Source organism: Poromitra crassiceps (assembly GCF_964638095.1).
Source record: "Poromitra crassiceps genome assembly, chromosome: 3".
Lineage (NCBI taxonomy): Eukaryota > Metazoa > Chordata > Actinopteri > Beryciformes > Melamphaidae > Poromitra > Poromitra crassiceps.
In genome coordinates this window covers 74,076,580-74,096,658 of record NC_139625.1, presented here as the reverse complement: position 1 = coordinate 74,096,658, position 20,079 = coordinate 74,076,580, and the positions used below count along the sequence as shown (strand labels likewise).

At 42.9% G+C, this 20,079-nt stretch overlaps 1 protein-coding gene across 1 annotated transcript in view; it reads left to right on the top strand.

Moving 5' to 3' along the window:
- The window catches only part of mpp4b (MAGUK p55 scaffold protein 4b), a gene marked incomplete at its 5' end in the record, with an annotated part of 38,653 nt that overhangs the window by 12,182 nt on the left and 6,392 nt on the right, over nucleotides 1–20,079 (top strand). The window contains 15 exons of the mRNA XM_083634404.1: nucleotides 1,013–1,096; nucleotides 1,702–1,833; nucleotides 7,357–7,438; nucleotides 7,565–7,650; nucleotides 8,093–8,167; nucleotides 8,653–8,849; nucleotides 10,853–10,911; nucleotides 11,219–11,236; nucleotides 11,503–11,544; nucleotides 11,696–11,716; nucleotides 12,246–12,260; nucleotides 13,088–13,129; nucleotides 16,225–16,398; nucleotides 18,022–18,102; nucleotides 18,561–18,654. Of these exons, the coding sequence (XP_083490530.1) occupies nucleotides 1,013–1,096; nucleotides 1,702–1,833; nucleotides 7,357–7,438; nucleotides 7,565–7,650; nucleotides 8,093–8,167; nucleotides 8,653–8,849; nucleotides 10,853–10,911; nucleotides 11,219–11,236; nucleotides 11,503–11,544; nucleotides 11,696–11,716; nucleotides 12,246–12,260; nucleotides 13,088–13,129; nucleotides 16,225–16,398; nucleotides 18,022–18,102; nucleotides 18,561–18,654 (1,202 nt within the window). The remainder of the gene's footprint in view (nucleotides 1–1,012; nucleotides 1,097–1,701; nucleotides 1,834–7,356; nucleotides 7,439–7,564; nucleotides 7,651–8,092; nucleotides 8,168–8,652; nucleotides 8,850–10,852; nucleotides 10,912–11,218; nucleotides 11,237–11,502; nucleotides 11,545–11,695; nucleotides 11,717–12,245; nucleotides 12,261–13,087; nucleotides 13,130–16,224; nucleotides 16,399–18,021; nucleotides 18,103–18,560; nucleotides 18,655–20,079) is intronic.

Here is a 20,079-nt window from a genome sequence, read left to right as displayed (position 1 = left end):
TTCAGAGGGAAAGCAAGCCAGACAGATTATTTTTAGCCTATAAATAGTTGTTAAATGACACGTTTACAAACCAGTATTATGTCCCTGTGCTATTTAATTCCATGAATGGATGTAGTTTCGTGGCTGGATTATTTAGAAGAGAGCCAAATTTGTGAGTAAACAAGTAGTTGAATAATTTATTTCCCTCCATCTGCCAGTTTGAAACGTGAAAATGCAACAAGAAGATGATACTGCTGCACTAGGCAGTATATTCGAGAGATAATTTTGTGGATAGAAATAAATTGAAAACTAATCAGATGACTTGAATGCCACTTGTAATATCGCCTTTTCCACTGTTTAATGTTTGTGCAACCACTATTTTGACTGGTGGCTTTTGGGCAATGTGTAAACAGGCGCTCACTTTTTGACATGTCGCCACCCCACGCTATTGCCTGAATAATGTGTTGAAGGTTTTTCATGGAGTGGAGAATTGCTTTCTGAAATATATATCTGTCTCTGATGTAGTCTATATTGGAAAAATTTAATTAAAAGTCTGTCTCGCATAAACAGTGCAATTCCTGCAGCACACTACGTCATAGACCCCAACTGTCTCCTCTACACCGGAGGATTTTCCTCATGTGTGGAAACAACAATGTCTCGTCTGGAAGGGTAACTCCAGGGAATGCGCGGACCTGATTCAACAGAGTCATAGTCCAGAGTTCATGTCTGGAAGTGGCTCATGATATCCTTGTACTGTCCTTTAAGATTAACATAATGCTATCAATCATTTTGTAAGAGTGGATGTAACATGTTTGGTGGATGTCTTATTTGGGAAGTAAACTCAGTTTGTAAAAGAGAGGTCCAAGGCACTCTTCTGTCAGAAAATTAAAAGCCTTTATTTGGATGGCTATTTAATTATGAAAGGTTTAAAAACTACTAGTGCATGTTAAAAGAGCTGGGACATGACCCACGTGTAGCGACACAAACAGCCTTCTTCACGGTAAAACTAAGCCCAGTTCGTCCCTGTGTGTAGCTGCTGTTGGACATCCGAGCGTCGCCCGGCTGCTCCAACGAGGCCAAGGAGCTGTACAGTCTGCTGAGACAGCCTCACCTCCAGGTAAACAACAACACTGCTATTTATTTGTTCTTATACATTTACACTCATTGTTCTGATGACAGTGTTGCAATTAAAGGCCACATTTCTTATTCAAATATGATTTATTATCTTGGTTTTTGAAGATATTATTGTTCCTCCAACAATTATTATTATGCAACAGTAACACAAATTGGAATTAAAACACATTTCCACACAAGTGAAATAACTTTGGTTAAGGTTAGGGAAAGGTTTTTTGTAATGGTTAAATTAGAAATAGTTTATCTGAAAATTAAACATTCAAATAACCTTACATCATTGACATCATTTTACAACAACAACAACAACAAAAAAATCCCCTTGAAATTAGTTAAGGGAGTCATTAATGGAGGAGACTCCATCGAAACCCTCTTAAACACCCCCTTAATTTTTCACTTTCTAATATAATGAAGAATTCAGGCAGATAACTCTTTCCCCTAATAACTCGTCAATAACCATGTAAACCTGCACAAAAGACATGAAAAAAATTACAATAATAATGACTATTTAACCCCATGAATAAATCTCTTAAAAACACATGATAGTAAGCCCTACTATTTATTTATTATTGGATGCTGTGTGTGTCCCAGGCACTCCTGTCGGTCCATGATACGGTGGCCCAGAAGGACTTTGAGCCGGTGCTGCCACCGATGCCGGACGAGCTGCCCGATGATGAGGAAGCCACCAGGATCGTCTGCCTGGTGAAGAACAAGCAGCCGCTGGTGAGCCACAGACAGACGGCCTCCATTCTGTTTTTCTATTATTTTTTTATTAAAGGGATTGACAGCATTAACTTCTCACCAATATTAGATGCAGCTGAGTTAGTATAGCATTGAGATTTTTACTTCTAGTAACACTTTACATAGGTTACATTAATTAAGTGTCAGCAATATTAACAGTTAACTAATGTGTCTAGTAATCATCAGAGATAGGAAGTAACTAAGTACAACTACTTCATTACTGTACTTAAGTAAGATTTTCAGGTATCTGTACTTTACTGAGTATTTATTTTTCTGACAATGTTTTACTTTTACTCCCTACATTTTAACACAAATATCTGCATTTCTACTCCTTACATTTTCAAAGCAGGCTAGTTACTTTAGTTTTAATGCACAGACAAAGACAATCCCAGTTTTCACGCGTTATGTCCACCTTTTTTGTATAAAAAAAAAAAAAACGTCACAAAAATGATCAATCAAAGTATATATCAGTGTGACGTCACTGCCACCCAAACATTGTATGAGTTGTGCCAAACGAACGTTAATATCTCAAAAAGTATAGATCACATCGCTTATATTTTGACATTCTGAGTGAGAGCAGAATTAGCTCAAGAGTTTGATGTATAATATATGCATGTCGTGTCGTCAGACGCTCAAACTCAGGCTCCATAGTGTTCCATTGCCGTTGCCACCCAGTGACACGTTTTGTTTACCAAAATGCTGCTCAGCTGATCCCTCGTATAGTCTTTATACATCTTAAAACAGGTTGGAGGAGATCTTCTACGTTTAATAGACGAATTTGGAGTGGATATCAGAGGGTTACGTCACTGCAGTTGTGCACGCGACGTGGTAACAGAAACTCAGAGGAAACAAGCCAAACTGAAACTAGAGAGATCCCTGGAATACGGGAAAAAGACGTCTTGACGCTGGACTTTTCCCACTAGGAATATGATGATGTCCGGCACTGCAACTTCGGCGATGTAGTTGGATCCTAGACCCATCCTGACAATGAGTACGGGTCAGGAAACCTCACCTCATTGAAAGAGTTATCTTATTTGCGTAAGATAACCTGTGTGTTGCTGGCAAACCTTTAAAACATGTGGAGAAGGCATCCAGACCTTCCATATTCCTATGATGACAGCTGAACCGCTAGCTGTCACTTTCTGCAACCAGTTCGGCTGCCCACAAAATACGTAATCGCTCTTTACAAATATAAAAGAGGACTATAGTCTTTGAATCCTACTACTTTAATTGGAGACGCTCTGTCTGTCTGTCTGTCTGTCTGTCTGTTTATCTGTCTGTCTGTTCGTGTCCGGAGTTGCAAGATGCGCAGTTGCTCTGATCACCTCCAAAATTGTTTGTTTGGGAACCTGACCAATCGTTTTATTTGCAGATCGGCAGATGCTCTCACATTTGTGAATTGGTCTGGCAATGTCAGGCTAGAGGGATACAATTTAGGAGAGATAGTTCCTGTTTGGGAGACCGGATATACTTTTATCTATCTATCTTCTGAGGGCCACAGCTATGCCGTTTTATGTGCGATCGGGCTGAAACTTTCAGGGGGTGTAAAGAGCACCCGTGCAGGTGACCTGACACAGCCTGATTTTTTAATTAGGTGATTGCCCTAATTACCTAATGATGTCTTGTCATCAGTGATGATGTCATCAGTGATGTAATCCTTCCTGCCTGAGGATAAGTTCAGTGATGATGTCATCAGTGATGTCATAGAGCAGACGAGGCTGCGTCGCGGCCGCATAGTGGGCGAGCTGCAGGGCGGGCAAGGCCGCAAGCCCGCGCAGCAGGCGAGCCTAGGAATCGAGCGCAAAATAGATACATATTTTTTGCCTAAACCAAGACTAGAAATGCAAAATGACAATGGACACAGGATGCTTTGTTGATCTGTTGTTGAATCTGTTCTCTCTGTTGTCACTTTTTTCAACAAAGAAACAGCAGACATACAGAAACATAACAGAATGGCTCTTGATGAGTTTTGTGTGATTTGATACTCTGTACATGTCAGGCTCACCACCAAATACTTCTGTTGTACAAGTCTTATCTTTATCAATGGGGATTGTTTTGCTCCTTTTATTTTACGGCAGAAAGTACTAGACTATTTGTTTACAATGATGAGAATTTACATAGATGTATCTAGACCTTCCTTTTTGTGACTAGTGAAGGTGTTAAATCCTCTGCAGGTTGTGTTGCTTTGCGCTTCCCTCCTTCCCCCTGACCATGTTTTCTCGCAGCCTTGCGATCGGCAGAGCATCGGGCGACCGCTGCCCGGCGCGTCTCCCCCGCATGAAAAAAGCTCCAGCGGTGCGATCCGCAGTCACTGGGACACCCTGAAGCGCCTGACCCGCCAGAGGCTGTTCCGAGATGGGGCAGCTGGGTTCCAGGACGCAGTCGCTGGGTGCCAAAGCCTGGCAGTTGAGGAACCGTCGAAGCGGCGCATTCGGAGAGGCACCTACCCCTCCACCGAACTGCTGTGTCACCCTCCAGCGGCGCGGCTGTACCCTCCAGATCAATACAAGCCGATGTGCAACTGTAGACTTTGTTCTAGCGACCCGATGAGCCAGTGCAGTGCAGTTTGTTATGCCAGTCCACTCACTCTGCACCGCTCCGCCCCTTCAGTCTACAGCTCCATTCTGATTGGTAAGAATACAATACCAGTCAAAAGTCTGGACACACCTGATTTAATTTTCGATGTTTTTCCATGATCTAAACCCCATTTTTACCCGAAGGCTTCTGCTTAAATGCTTGAAATTAGTTTCTTAGACAAATATAAATAGTGAAGTTGATGCCATGCGTTTCTTTGAAAAGTCTTTGCCTTTCTATCAAGGCAAATAGTGGATACTTTAAAGAATCTAACCTGTAAGATTGTTTTGATTTGTTTAACACTTGTTTGGTCACTGCATAATTCCATTTGTGTCATTTTATTTAATTTGTTTTGATGTCTCAACTATTATTCTGAAAGAAAGAGAAATTTGGTGTGTCCAAACTTTTCACCGGTTGTGTATTTTGGTGTTTCGTCAGCCGTCATCCATCACCATCCACTCCTGATGATTCATGGATTAATAATGTCTCTTTTTATACCTTTCATCTCCATCATAAATCCTCCTCCTCCTTACCCTATGGAGACAACATCATTGAGGAGCTAGACAGTGGTGATGAAGATGTACGCGGAAAGTCCGCCAACAACCCACCCCTCCGGCGGTGGACGCTGTCTCCCTCATGCGTCACCAGCACCTACTACTCCAACAGAGATGGCTGCTTCCACCCCGGCGTGCCCCCGAGGCTCCGGAACCACGGCCCCCGCATCCACACGGCTCCCACCAGCCCCATGCACCCTCGACAGGGTGTGGAGATCCCGCAGGTGCCCCACGTGGAGCTGGCCAAGCAGGAGAGCCTGGACGAGCTGAGGTCCACGGTGCAGCTGGCCGCCAGCTCCATGGAGAGCAGCACCAAGGACATCAAGCTCCTGGGGGAGAAGATGGCGGCTGCCACCGAGCGCATGTCGGAGAGCGTGCAGGACAACGCCCAGGCACTGATGCTCCTCGCCCAGGTGGTGGACAGGCTGCAGATGCTCCTGACCGACTCCCCAAAAAGCACCAGAGCAAAGCCTGACATCGCCGAACAAGAGCCACCCAAAGGCACACCTAGAACTTCCAAGAGCCTAACTCTGAAGAGCCGAGGGCAGCATCCCCCCCTGACCCACCAATCCAGATGCTCCTTTCCATCGCCTCCTTCCTCCTCTAGCTCACTGAGCAGCTCCCTGGATGCTACCTCCACCTCCAAGGGGACCAGCTGTCTCCTTGTGTCCTGCCACGGGTCGCCCCGTACCAGCCTGAAGACCAAGACCCCACCTTCTCCTTCGATAAAGCAGGTCCAATCTGAGCTCCGAGCAGCCACACCTCCACTCTCCAACGGGCTGGTAGAGGAGCCCAAGGAGCTGGACCCCAATGTGACGGGAAGCCTCTCCAACCAGTGGAAGAAGAAAAAGAAAAAGAGGAAGAAGAAGATGCAGACGTGAGAGAAGACGAAAGTTGGCTTTGTCTTGAAAGGCTGCTGTTTGCTGCGATGGACCCATTGGGTACTTCCAAGCCATCTCTGGAGAGCCGCTCCCCTTCAAACAGGCATACTGTAACTCTCTTTTTATTCTTTCATTGTTGCATTCCTTGTCTTTCTCCACCATCTCTACCATCTTTGTATCCCGTCTTCTTTCCAACGTGCCCAACGTCATCTGTCCATTTCGTGAAGGTGAACTTGATCATTGGCACCCCACTCCCATCATTTGAATCATTATATCGCAAATGCACTACCAAAAGTGTAAATAAAATTATCTCTGACCCCTCTCACCCTGCTCACCACCTGTTTCAACTGTTGCCCTCTGGGCGGCGCTATCGATCCCTGTCCACCAAAACATCCCATTTCAAAAACTGTTTCTTCCCCTCTACTTTAAGGACTCTCAACACTTGACTCCTTGCACTAACCCTGCCAGATGTACTGCACTTTATACTGTAGCTGTAAATATGCTCATGCTCAAATATGATCATTGTCTTGTGGTTATGTGTGTGCATTGTGTATTGTGCTAGTTATGTGTAATCTATGTCTGATGTTAATTGACATTGCTGTATTGGGCTTTTTCCCATTAACGAAAAACTAATTCCACCGACCTTGGTCGTGTGGTCATTAAACCAACCATTCATTCACTCATTCTTTCAGGACTCATTTGTGTTTCACTCTGTTCCACTCATTCAACAAATATTAATGTTTGCATTGAAAAGTGTCATGAATAAAACCTCCCCTGCTCTTCTGCCATTTCACTCCCCAGTGTCTCCATCCTGTCATGGCTTTCCATAAACCATGTCAGTTTCTTTGGTATTTGAAAGCCTGCAGACCACAGTACAAGTATTCCTCAGTTTTAAGATATTCAATGGTTTAGGGTTGTCTTTGAGTCTCTTTGTCAAAATGTCATGCAGAAATCTACAGAGCATTTAACCCATTATTTTCAATCTATGAGCTTCCTTTTGAGCATGGGCTAATTTACATTGCACCAAGGCTTATTCTTTCCATTTTTTTTAGCAAAAAATCATTACATGAAGTTCAGATTTTAGTATCTCTTTATCATTCGTCAACAAAGTACTTCAGTTACACAAAAACCATAATTTGCTTTTATTTTGTATAACGATATAATGTTGCTGTAGGTAGGTGTCATTTTCACAAATGTTGGATATGTCATTTTGGATTAAAAAAAAATCTGAATATTTAATTATTGGAGTTGCTAATTAGTATAGTTTCTGGAATAAAACCTGGTGTGTCTCCTTTGCCATTTCCATCCCTAAAGTGTCATGTACTTGCCATCCATGTCTTTCAGTAACATGTATCAGTGTTTTTCAACATGGGGGCTGTGAACCACCAGGGGTCCTTGAGGGGGTTTCAGGGCCCCTCATTAAATAATTTAACTCACAAGAAGTTAAGATACAACATTTATTTTTGTATTCTATATTTGCGTCTTTTCTGTCCTAGGGAGCGACTATAAAGAAGAATGAGACCACAGGGGAGATTTTTGTGGCTCGCGTGATTCACGGAGGGCTGGCCGATCGAAGTGGTGAGCCTCTCTTTCTTTCACTCTCTCCTTATCTTTTGGACTTGATTTAAGTGCTTGAGAGAGTGTGAAGTTGATAGTGGTTATTTGATTTGGTGTGCGTGTGTGTGTGTGTGTGTGTGTGTGCAGGTCTGCTCCATGCGGGGGACAGGATCGTCGAGGTGAATGGTTTTCCTGTAGATGGGCTGGAACCTGAGCAAGTTATCCAAGTCGTGGTAGGTCAAAACATTACGGTACTGAATCTTTTTTTTCTTCCCATTGTTAGGTTTTATGTTTTTGATATCGCAGTGGTGTCTACACGATCACATTTGAGATTTTGCCCTTTAATTATAGCGCCCTCATTAGGACAATCAGTGTAAATCAGTGTGTATCATGAATGATACAAAACTATGACAATATGTACGTATAGACTACATAGAGCTCAACATGACCGCCCACTTTTTCTCAGCTCCCGTGCCAGAAGAGAATTCCCCATTCATTTTCTCCATAGACATTTTTGAAAAATCCTTATATAAAGAGTTATATTTTAAGTCTTTAAGATTGATGATATTGTACGGTGAATAATGCTTTATAATGTACGCTATCTTCTGATGTTATTTTATGATTGTGTCATGCATATCTGCATACTGATCCATGGTGTTGGTTTGCATCCAATAGCAGGCTAGGCAGCATGGCACCATCATGTTCAAGGTTGTTCCCATCACAGAGAGACCGGTCCACAACCAGACGATGGTGAGCCATTTATTCAGAGTTAGGGACTCAAGTAACATGATTTTGACTCGAGTCAGAGTTGTAATTAATTACGTGAGACTTGACTTGACTTAGATTTTGGTGACTTGGGACTTGACTTTGACTTGTACTCTGATGACTTGAAAAGGTTTCTAAAGTCTTGACTTGAGATCTTGTGCTTGTGTAAATGACTTAGATTGAAAGTGATTAGATTTATTCCAGCAGACGACTGAATTTTAATTCTGTTTTCTGAGTTTGTATGGAGTGATTGAATCGATTGAACTTGAAACTGATTATAGAAATCAAACTCATGATGCTCTTGCCAAGTTCTTATCTTGTTAAAACCATATTGCAATGACAAGTCCTAGATTTTTAGTTTTCTTTAAGACATTAAATTGCTGCTGGACTCTTACTTAACTTGCTGTTGGACTTGAGACTTGACTTGTACCTCAAGACTTGAGACTGACTTTGTGTGTGTTGTGTGCTAGCTGTACATGCGAGCCATGACAGACTACAGCCCTCAGCAGGACCCCGCCATCCCCTGTGCAGACGCGGGTATGAGCTTCAGGAAGGGCGACGTCCTGGAGATCGTGGACCAGACAGATGCCCTCTGGTGGCAGGCCAGGAAGCTGCCCTGCACCACGGCCTGCGCCGGCCTCATCCCCTCCACCAACCTGCTCAAACGGTGAGGTGGCCAAAAGTTAAAGCCCCTGGAAACCAAAAATAAATGTGTTTTGAGTTTGTCACACAATAGAAGCACGCCCACTTCGAACAAAACATCAAGAACAGTACAAAAACTTAAATGGCAATATTTAGGATTTGGATTGAAACTAATGTCTCATACTTTCAAATGCTTGCTATTATGAATATAAGACCCCAAACTACATAGTTAGAATGTTATTGTGGATTTGGGTTTCCAGGGGCTTTAAAGTCTCTCATTGTGAAGATTTATTTAGTGGCTATCGATGCTGCACTAACCGTAGCCTACTGTTTTTTTTTTCACTTACACGCTGCTTTAAATCCACAAAGTTAGACACATTCACACTGGGAGCTGCCCAGTAGATTACAACCACAGTCTTCTACTGTGCCTTGCTCAAGGGCAGGCAGACTACAGTATGTGCTTTAAAGGCAGGGCAGATTGTTTTTCACCCACAGTGTTCCAGGAATTCCAACTGGAAAACGTCCGGTCTCTCTGTCACATTCGAAGAGTCGACCATAGCCTACACCAGGGATGGGCAACTTTGATGATAGAGAGGGCCACACAAAAAATGTCTCGCTACCAGAGGGCCAGATTGTGAGCGTGCACTTCCACCAGTATCCTACTGTAACACCATCACTCCCAATTATAGCTACTAATTTGATGAAAAGGACTGGTAATCAAAGTTTATTGTACCAAAATCTCATATTCAAATTTAGTAATTCTTGCATTCAGATGACACCAGAAACTTTGCTCTAGCTTTAAAACAGCCCGCTACAGCAATTTAATGGGGTACATCACCCAAATATGTGACATTAATCAGATTAGTCATGTTGCATGTGCAATGTGCATCCTGGATATAGTTTGTTACAATAGCGTTAGCTCAAATGCTAACATTAAACAGTATGTGGATGGACAATGCTATGCCATTAGTGCCATGTTCTGGGTTGTACAGTAAAATAAAAACACAGATTTTGGTGGTCTAACCTAACCTATTAAACAAAAAACGTCCGCCTTGTAAAAATAAAAAAAATTAAGGGGGGGGGGGAAGTTGACCCAGGGGTCACACTGAGTGAGGTCGGGGGCCACATGCAGCCCATGGGCCACCAGTTGCCCACCCCTGGCCTACACACTTTTCTGGGTAATTTTTTCCCCTGTTTCTCTACTTTTTTTTTTTTTTTACCTTTATTTATACAGGGGGAGTCTCACTGAGAGCAATGCTCTCTTTTTCAGGAGTGCCCTGTTCACATTCACACACACATTCATACCTGGAAGCTGACCAGTACAACCACAGTCTGAACTGCTGGCCACTGATCAGCTCCACTGGAGCGGTTGGGGATATAGGGCCTTGCTCAAGGGCACCTCAGTGGTGGTAATGAGGGAGGGGCAAGCGCTGCCTTTTCACTTTCCCCAACCAGATTTATCCTGCCGGTCCCGGGGATTGAACCGACGACCTTCCGGTCACAAGCTCGCTTCTCTAACCATTGGGCCACCACTGCCCAAAACCCCTACTGATGTTACGGGGTTGAGCTGCCAGTTGCGAGGAAAGATTATGGAAATCTATTAAGATGTGTTCACACCAAGGCAAAAAAAAAGGCTTAACTCACTCGAGTTTGACCGTGCAAATTATTCGCCCAAAGTTGAAAAATTTGCGTCATCGCTGTTCTTATCTATGGTGTTGGTGGCAACATGTGTGTTAACCTGAAGTTGCATCTGGGCGACGAGGGTCGCATGTTTGTATCCACGTGTTACCTCCGGCTTGGTCGGGCGTCCATACAGGCACGATTGGCTGTGCCTGAGGGTGGGAAACCGGATTGGGGGCTATGTGTCCTGGTCGCTGCACTAGTGCTTCCTCTGGTCAGTCGGGGCGCCTGGTCGGGGTGGAAGGGAACTGGTGGGAATAGCGTGATGATGTTGTGTTAACCTGAAGCTGCATCTGTTGACAGGAAGCAGAATGTTGTGTTAACCTGAAGCTGCATCTCTGTTGACAGGAAGCAGAGGGAGTTCTGGTGGTCTCAGCCTTATCAGCCAAATGCCTGCATTCAGACCTGTGAGTTTCAGTCTCTGAACTTATAGTCATCTTTGATCTTATAGTCATCTATGATCTTAGTCATCCCTTTATTTATTTATTTGTTTATTTTAAGTAGTTTATTTTAACTTAAAAGAACCACAACTACCCATAAAGGAGCTGCATGTGGCTCTGGAGCCTCGGGCTGAGTATCAGATGACTGAGTATACTATAGTCAGTCATCTTTGACCTGCCCATATAGAGTCATCTTTGGTCTTACATCCAGGTTGATTCAGTTTCAGAATTGATAATTGCAATTGTGTTTCACCCCGCCCATGCTTACCTGAAGTGAGCACTGTAGATGAAGGTAAGGAATAATTGTGTTTGTATTTTATATTTTAGGCTTTAAAGCGAGCTTAGCCATTAAGTGATGATAGACATAGACACTGTTCCATCTCTCTCATCACTGTCACATCCCATGTCGGCTTAGATGCTCTACGCTTCACGCACACACACGCATGCACGCACATTCAGCGTGTCAGACCTCGTCAGACCTCGAATGAACGGAGTGAACTTTAAAGGTTGTTTGTCTGAATTCAAATATAATTTGTCATATTTCTTTTTCATCCACAGAAGAGGATCTGATGGCCATTCATGAGAAATGTATTGAAGCAGGTAAGACACACACACACGCACACACACACACACACACACACACACACACACACACACACACACACACACACACACACACACACACACACACACACACACAACACACTGTCTTCACTTGTGATCAACTTGCATGTTGTTGTTTTTCTTACAGATGAGGAGGCATTTGAATCCGGTAGGTAAGTCTTTGTTGTGTAAAGTCATTATGATTTGTTTACAGTTTATTCATAAAAGGTGATTTCATCTACCTGAGTTGGTTTAGGAATATGTTTATTTTTTTTAAATGCCAGTTTTCACAGAACGGATGGATTTATTGATTAAAACAACTTCATATGAAATTATAACTAATTATATTGAATTATGATCAAGAAACAAGAGAGACATGGGGGGGGATCCTCTATTTTCTTAATGGCTCATAAAGGGGATTTTTTTCATGTATTTTGGCATGTAGGCCTACATATTTTGTCTCATGTGTTGTGTATATGGTTATGTATGTTAAAAAATTAAAAATATAAAATTGGGGATTTGGGAAGAATGTGTATTTTAGATTAAAATAAATATGCTAATATCAGTCTCTGTAGTTCAGTGTGTGTTTTCATTACATGTGACAGATGCAACAGCTTGCTCTGTCTCCCGTTCTTCAGCTGAAGCCTTTGTTGTTGTCTCTTTTCTGGTTGTTGGTGTTTCTGCCGGGGACACGTCAGAGGAGTTCAGAGAAGGTGAGAAAAGCCTCAGTGTTTATCTGTCTGCCTGCTTGAGCATCCAGCTGGGAAATAACATCTAGCAGTGCTTTACTGAATATTGTGACTGCAATATGTTGACTGTCATGAAATCTCAGGCGACATCTGAGAAACCACCGGTCTGATTTTGACTAGAGGGATAACACATCTTCGCACTGTGTTGTGTTCCACTGATTAAATTACACTGTGTTGTGTTCCACTGATTATAAATTACACTGTGTTGTGTTCCACTGATTATAAATTACACAATCATTGAAGGTCAACACACCACCACTGGTCAAAGGTCAACACACCACTGGTCTGATTTTGATGAAAGGATGATCTTGCTGTACAGTATACCTTGTATCTTGTTACTAATTGGCTCAAGCGATGCTTGGATCATTCATGTTTATGTCTTCCACATAATGTATTTTTTAGCACTTTTTGAGCACATTTGATAAAGATGAAAATGAAATGCTAAATGCTCAGGATTTAATCATTTTGAATATAATGAAAGATTTTCTCCAACATACACTTGCCAGAGAAAACTGAGAAAACAGCAGCCTGTTGGGATTTCCAAAATGCAGCATTCATTAGTGCAATTTGGATTATTTGTCAATGAATTGTGCTCCCTTGATGATGGTGATTGGCTGTAGTTTTGTTTTTTTTACTTACAGCGGCTTTTGATACTGAGGACTTAACTCATGACAGCGTAATGAGTTTTGCATGTATTGTATGTTTGAAACATTGCTTTGCTGAATTTCACCCACATTCTTCTCTTTTGGCATCAACATTTTCTTTTTGCTTCTCTCTGCCATGTAAACCAGAAGAGGGTGAATTCAGCAGCAACTCTGAAGCATTCTACTTAGGTAAGTCTAAGAATTTTGATTCCCATAACACATATTCATCTCAGTATTTTTAACACACAGGATCCAGTTGGTAAATGTTCATAATTTTTCCAACCCAGGACTTACTCCTAAAATGTACCATGATTTATTTTCATTCTGAGTGTGTCAGATATAATTTCTCATATCATATTTAATTTCACAATCATTACATTTGTAGTTGTTGTCAGTTTGAGTAGAATATTCTTCTCGGTCATGAATGCCAATGTAAAGAGTTTATTGTCCAAGACTGTCATGTTAATCAAGTACAACCATTCTATGCCGGAAGCACCAAGACGCTGAGCATTTGTCTTTCTTTTTTAGTTGCGACCAGCAGCTCTATAAGTCGATCTGTGGGTCGGTCGGTCCACAAAAAGATCACAACCCTTTAACGGGCACAGTTTTCCCACACAACAAACGTCGCTGGGCAAATGCTGAATTTCGGCACTTGTCCAGCGTCGTTTGTTGTGTGTGAACAATATGTCCCTACATCTATTAGTGACCCCCCACAGGTGTATGCTTTCATGTGGTCTCAGACTGCTCCTTATGGGAGCTCAGCCTCCACTGGCCCCCACTTAACTCGAACCCTGGTTGTACATGATCTTTATGTTTTGAACATGAGCGATTTTTCAACTGAATTGAAAGACTTGCCTGCTATCGAGGACAAAATGAAAGACACCCCCCCCCAACACACACAAGCGATCACTGCAGTATCTCCAAATCTAACCCTGATTCTCCTGCAGTGGGCTTCAGGCGGAGCTTGCATCAGTATCTAACCCTGTTTTTGTTTTTTTGTTTTTTACCTTTATTTATACAGGGGGAGTCTCACTGAGAGCAATGCTCTCTTTTTCAGGAGTGCCCTGTTCACATTCGCACACACATTCATACCTGGAAGCTGACCAGTAGCCTGTACTACGAAGCTAGTTTAATGCCTTATCCGAGTAAGTTTGAGTTTAAACCTGGTTTAGCCGTACTACAAAGCAAGTTAACTTTCAATCACCATGGCAACTGACGCTGCAAAGCTAACCTGGTCGCGACCAGGTTAGCTTCGAGGATAAGATCAAAATCCATGAGAGACCCATATAATCGGCTCTCTGGAGTCACTCACCATTCATATAAGATCGCCATATGAAAAATAGATTGCAGTCAACTGAGAATAGAACAAGCAAAACATTCGTGGCTCTGTAGGCTACATAATTAAATTAAGCCTACTTACCACTTTATGTCTTAACAGCTCAACAATGCGTGGAGAAATATGATCACTATTAATCACCGCGGCGCATATCATGAACGGACCCTCAGATGGAGTGAGGGTGATATTCTCCTACATGCCAGAAAAGCCTATACATATAATATAGATATGGGATAAATATGGGATAGCCCCAATACTAAATATGCAGGCTATTCTTGCATCTTTCAGCTGGAACTGTGTCCTGTAGGCTGTATGCCAATATATGAGCAAAAATAGGCTAGTTTTTATCAATGATAACTATGCCCGCATCGTCTCAATTCAGTTCAGCAGTTTTCTCTTTTATAGTAGGCTATTAGGCTTTATACTAGGCTATTTTATATATGAATTATTCGATCAGTGCAACCACACACATGAGTGATAGAGATCATTATTCATTGAGCATGCGTTTCTAAATCTATGGTCTAAATAGGTTTACAGATTGTGGAAATGTATAGACTGAGATTACACATTTACATTTGTTGCTGCTGTATCAATGCAGCTGTATCAGACAGAAATCGCTGATCAAAGTAAATCAAATGACTGATGTGAATACAAGCTGCTGCTTTAGACAGCCCTTCAGCAGACTATCCAACGCGGATTTTCTTTCTGACATTAAATCGCGGATACATTAAATATCCGCTAAAACTCTGATCATGCACTGCGCTTTCATTGAACGAGGAAATGGGTGTGGAAATGGGTGTGGGCGTGGATCAACTCAGCTGTTCATAATGTGATTGGCTAGCGCACCTCTTTCGCGTGGACGCGCGCCTGTGCACGAGCGAAAAACGTGCGCGTGCACAGGCAGATCCCAGCTTCAGTTATCGAGTAAAAAACCAGCGTCGTAGTATCCTTAAACTAGATAGCTTTGATCCTGTTCAGTCAAACCAGATCAAAGGGACTTATCGCGGATCTGTTAAACTAGCTTCGTAGTACAGGCCCCAGTACAACCACAGTCTGATCTCTTGGCACTGATCAGCTCCACTGGAGCGGTTGGGGTTAAGGGCCTTGCTCAAGTGGTGGTAATGAGGGAGGGGCAAGCGCTGCCTTTTCACTTTCCCCACCCAGATTTATCCTGTCGGTCCCGGGGATTGAACCGACGACCTTCCAGTCACAAGCTCGCTTCTCTAACCATTGGGCCACCATTGCCCGCACTGATTCTCCTGCAGTGGGCTTCAGGTGGAGCTTGCATCTGTATCTAACCCTGATTCTCCTGCAGTGGGCTTCAGATGGAGCCAAATCTAACCCTGATTCTCCTGCAGTGCACTTCAGGTGGAGCAAATCTAACCCTGATTCTCCTGCAGTGGGCTTCAGATGGAGCCAAATCTAACCCTGATTCTCCTGCAGTGCACTTCAGGTGGAGCAAATCTAACCCTGATTCTCCTGCAGTGGGCTTCAGGTGGAGCAAATCTAACCCTGATTCTCCTGCAGTGCACTTCAGGTGGAGCAAATCTAACCCTGATTCTCCTGCAGTGGGCTTCAGGTGGAGCAAATCTAACCCTGATTCTCCTGCAGTGCACTTCAGGTGGAGCGAATCTAACCCTGATTCTAATGCAGTGGGCTTCAGGTGGAGCCAAATCTAACCCTGATTCTCCTGCAGTGCACTTCAGGCGGAGCAAATCTAACCCTGATTCTCCTGCAGTGCACTTCAGGTGGAGCAAATCTAACCCTGATTCTCCTGCAGTGCACTTCAGGTGGAGCAAATCTAACCCTGATTCTCCTGCAGTGCACTTCAGGTGGAGCAAATCTAACCCTGATTCTCCTGTAGTGCACTTCAGGTGGAGCAAATCTAACCCTGATTCTCCTGTAGTGCACTTCAGGTGGAGCAAATCTAACCCTGATTCTCCTGCAGTGGGCTTCAGGCGGAGCTTGCGTCTGTGCCGCCGCAGGTGTCACAGCACCAGCCAGCCGTCCTGCCACAGCCGCTGTCCCGGCAGCTGCCCCGGCGCCTCCTGCAGCCCGTACGAGGAGGTGGTGCGCCACCAGCGCCACCCGCAGGACACTCACCGCCTCATCGCCCTGCTGGGTGGGTAAACCCTCCACTTGGACACTACTGACTCTTTGTTGTGGGTTCAGTGGAGATAAGGGGGAACAAAACGTTAAAGAGCATGGTGTAGGTTGGAGACCACTTTGCATTAATATGTGGGACTGCTATGTAACAATAGGATTCTCTTTTTCCCCTCACTCATAGCTGCATCTAGACTGGTTTTTGTAAAGCGGCTGGCACGCTCACCTGAAAACCCGCCAATGGAACATAACACTTGTGGCATCACTCATCCAGCCAGGCTACTGTACTTACTGTACAGTAGCCTATTTTCATAGGAATCTTGAGCCCAAAATGTAAATTCATATATATTTTTTTAACCTGCACAACGCTCTTTAAAACCTCTGGCAACCCAGCCTCAAATATATATATTTTTTTTATAGGATATCACAGCTGACCATCACATTAATTAATCAGAATCAGAAGAACTTTATTGATCCCCGAGGGGAAATTGAGTCATGCTACAGTCATGCTACATGAAACCAAACCCTTCAATTGTATCCATAAAATGTTATTAATTTCTCATTACATAAATATAAAGGAGAATTTCGTTTTTTTTTTACCTGGACCCCTCTCCTCACATTAATTATTATCTGACGACTCACCCAGTGTTCTCCGCAGCGTTTTTGTCCGTCTTAGGCGTTGTTTTGAGATCAATAGTGTGCAAGCCAGTTCTAGAATGGAGCTCCGTGGGGGCCACGTGGCAGCGTGCTTTTCATCCATGTAAATAGACAGTTTTATTCCCGTTTTCGACGTATATCGTCATAAACTGATCCCTAAAGAACGATCAGACTGCTATTCTCCCCCGGGCTCTTTTCAGTGGTAGTTACAGGCATCCCATTTTCGCCTGTCGGGTCAGTGAGACACAACTCTCGTCAAGTCAGTCCACAGGCCAGTGGCAGGAAAGTCCTGCGAGATTTTCCTGCCGCTGGCCTGTGGACTGACTTGACGAGATTTGGTCTCACTGACCCGACAGGAGGAAATGGGATCCGGGAAGAATAGAGGGGGAATGGAGAATGGAGAATGGAGGGGGGGGAGAATGGATCAGATTATGACGATATGGGTTGAAAAACGGGAATAAAACTGTCTATTTACATGGATGAAAAGCACGCTGCCATGTGGCCCCCACGGAGCCCCGTTCTAGGACTGGCTTGCACACTATTGATCTCAAAACAACGCCTAAGACGGACAAAAAACGCTGCGGAGAACACTGGGTGAGTCGTCAGATAATAATTCATGTGAGGAGAGGGGTCCAGGTTAAAAGAAAATGAAATTTTCCTTTAATAACAGCTTTAGTGGTAAAGTATCATGGGGTTTTACAGGATTTATTTATGGTTTGGTTTGTGGAGACAGAAATTAAGGGCTTTTTATCCCTTTTTATGCAGGTTTAATGAGTTATCAATTTTACAATAAATATACAAAGTAAGGAGTCAAAAATGTAAGGGGGTGTTTAAGGTGGTTTTGATGGAGTCATCTCCATAAACTCCCTTAAATTATTTTAAGGGGATTTTGCATGAATTAAGGGGTGAATTATTGTAAATGTAAGGATATTTTAAGAGAGTGAAGTGACCATATAAGGCTCATCAGTCAGCTGTTTGTTGTCAGGTCCTTCTGGTGTGGGGGTGAATGAACTCCGGAGGCGCCTGATTGAAATCAACCCCGACATGTTCCAGGGAGCCCTGCCTCGTACGTACCTCCATCTATTCACATGCACATACGCTGAGTTAAAGGACAAATCCGCACTAAAACACCTGAACGCTTTTAAAGGAGAACTTCACAGAAAAACAATGCTGATTTGCACATGATCTTACACATATGACATATCCGAACTGTAAACAGTTTTGCAGGCATTTATTTAGTTTGACAGGTATTGAGAGTTGATTTGAGTTAAGTTGTGGACCAGTGATGTCATTCATGCACAATTCATTAGCATTGGTTTTGGGTGAAGTTCTCCTTTAACAAACTGATTCTGGGTCCATTTTCTAGTTTGACATAATTTTCCTTATAGTTCTAGTTTTCTCGTTCTCTATCTTAGTTAGGCTATGTATTATCTTTGTCAGTAGCCTACACTCGTTGAGTGTCTCTGCACCAGTATCACCTAACAACACCTGGATATAAAGTGTCACCATGGTTTCCTTCCCCAGACACGTCAAGGGCACCCAGGGGCTACGAGGAGTCTGGCAGAGAATATCTCTTCACCAGCCGGGAGATGTTCCACAACATGGTGTACAACAACAGGTACGACTGAACCGCTTCCACTGTCAATCATACTTCATTGCGGTTCTTTTTAAAGCTGCACACAATAGCATCAAAATCGCATTATGATATCTACAGTATATAGGTACAGTGGCATGCACAGACATTTTGGGTGGCAGGTCCTCAAGTGAAATAAAGGGCACCGCTCTCATAATTATGTATAAAAAGACTAAAGTGACATACAGTCAGGCCCAGATTAATACAGTGTTATGCCCCTTGGTGACCACACTTGAAGTGCCCACCTCCTTCCAATTTACATGGCAATAAAGACCACAGAATTGCATGAACTTATTGCTAAAGTACAGGCTCAACACACATACTATAGAAACATGTAAGACACAATGTAGTTAAAAAAAAAAAGTCATTTTATACAGTGAGGTCAAGTTTCGAAAAATGATCTCACTACAATGAAATGGTTACTATCGGGACAACATTGAATCCATAAGAGTTTCAGCTTTTCAGTCATACCCAAATTATGTAATTCCAAGGCTTTTTAGGGACCCCAGTATGCAGAAATATTCAAATAGAAGGCGAAAATAACACATTTATAGGCAAAGAACTGATGTTTTTGCCAAAAACTGCTTGGGATTAGCATAAAGTGGGCATGTCTCTAAAGGGGGGAGTATCATGGGTACCCATAGATCCCATTTTCATTCAGATATCTTGAGGTAAGAGATCAAGGGGCCCCTTTGAAAATGACCATGCCAGTTTTTCCCTCACCAAAATGTAGCATAACTTTGGAGCATTATTTAGCCCCCTTGCCAACAAGCTAGCATGATTTTTATTATTCACTCTAGCTTTAAAAATGGATCCGCTACAGCCTCTGTAACACAGTAATGTTGGCCACGGACGTGTCTTGCAAAAAGGGCACTTATCATTCAGAGGGCAAAAGGGCAGGTGCTTTGGCACCACCTGGGGTCTATCTGTGCACGGCCCTGCATAGGTATATAGAACAATCTTTTATCTTATTAAATCTGAGCAAATCCTAAGCATTAGCAACATACTTACGTACATACTGTACATATTTATTTGGACATCATTTAAGGTACATTTAATTTTTTATATTGGTACAGTGTTGTGTTCTTTACAACAAATACATTGACTGGCCTGATGGGGGCGTTATAGTCTAATTAAAAGGTCAAATGTCAAACTTTGAAAGGCCGTAACCAAAGACAGTGGGATATCAAAGCAAGACACTTCAACTTCAAGTCACTTCCTGTAGTTGTGTCACGTCACGTGGGTTTTGCCCATGGTTTACCACGGCCACACCCACTTAGGAAACTTTCGGCAGGTCTGAGTCTGTTGGAATCAATGGGAGTCATCAAAGTAAATATTCTGCCTATTTTCGGAAACCACATATGTTCTGAACATTCTGACACTAAAATGGCATTTTTCAGACAGACGGAT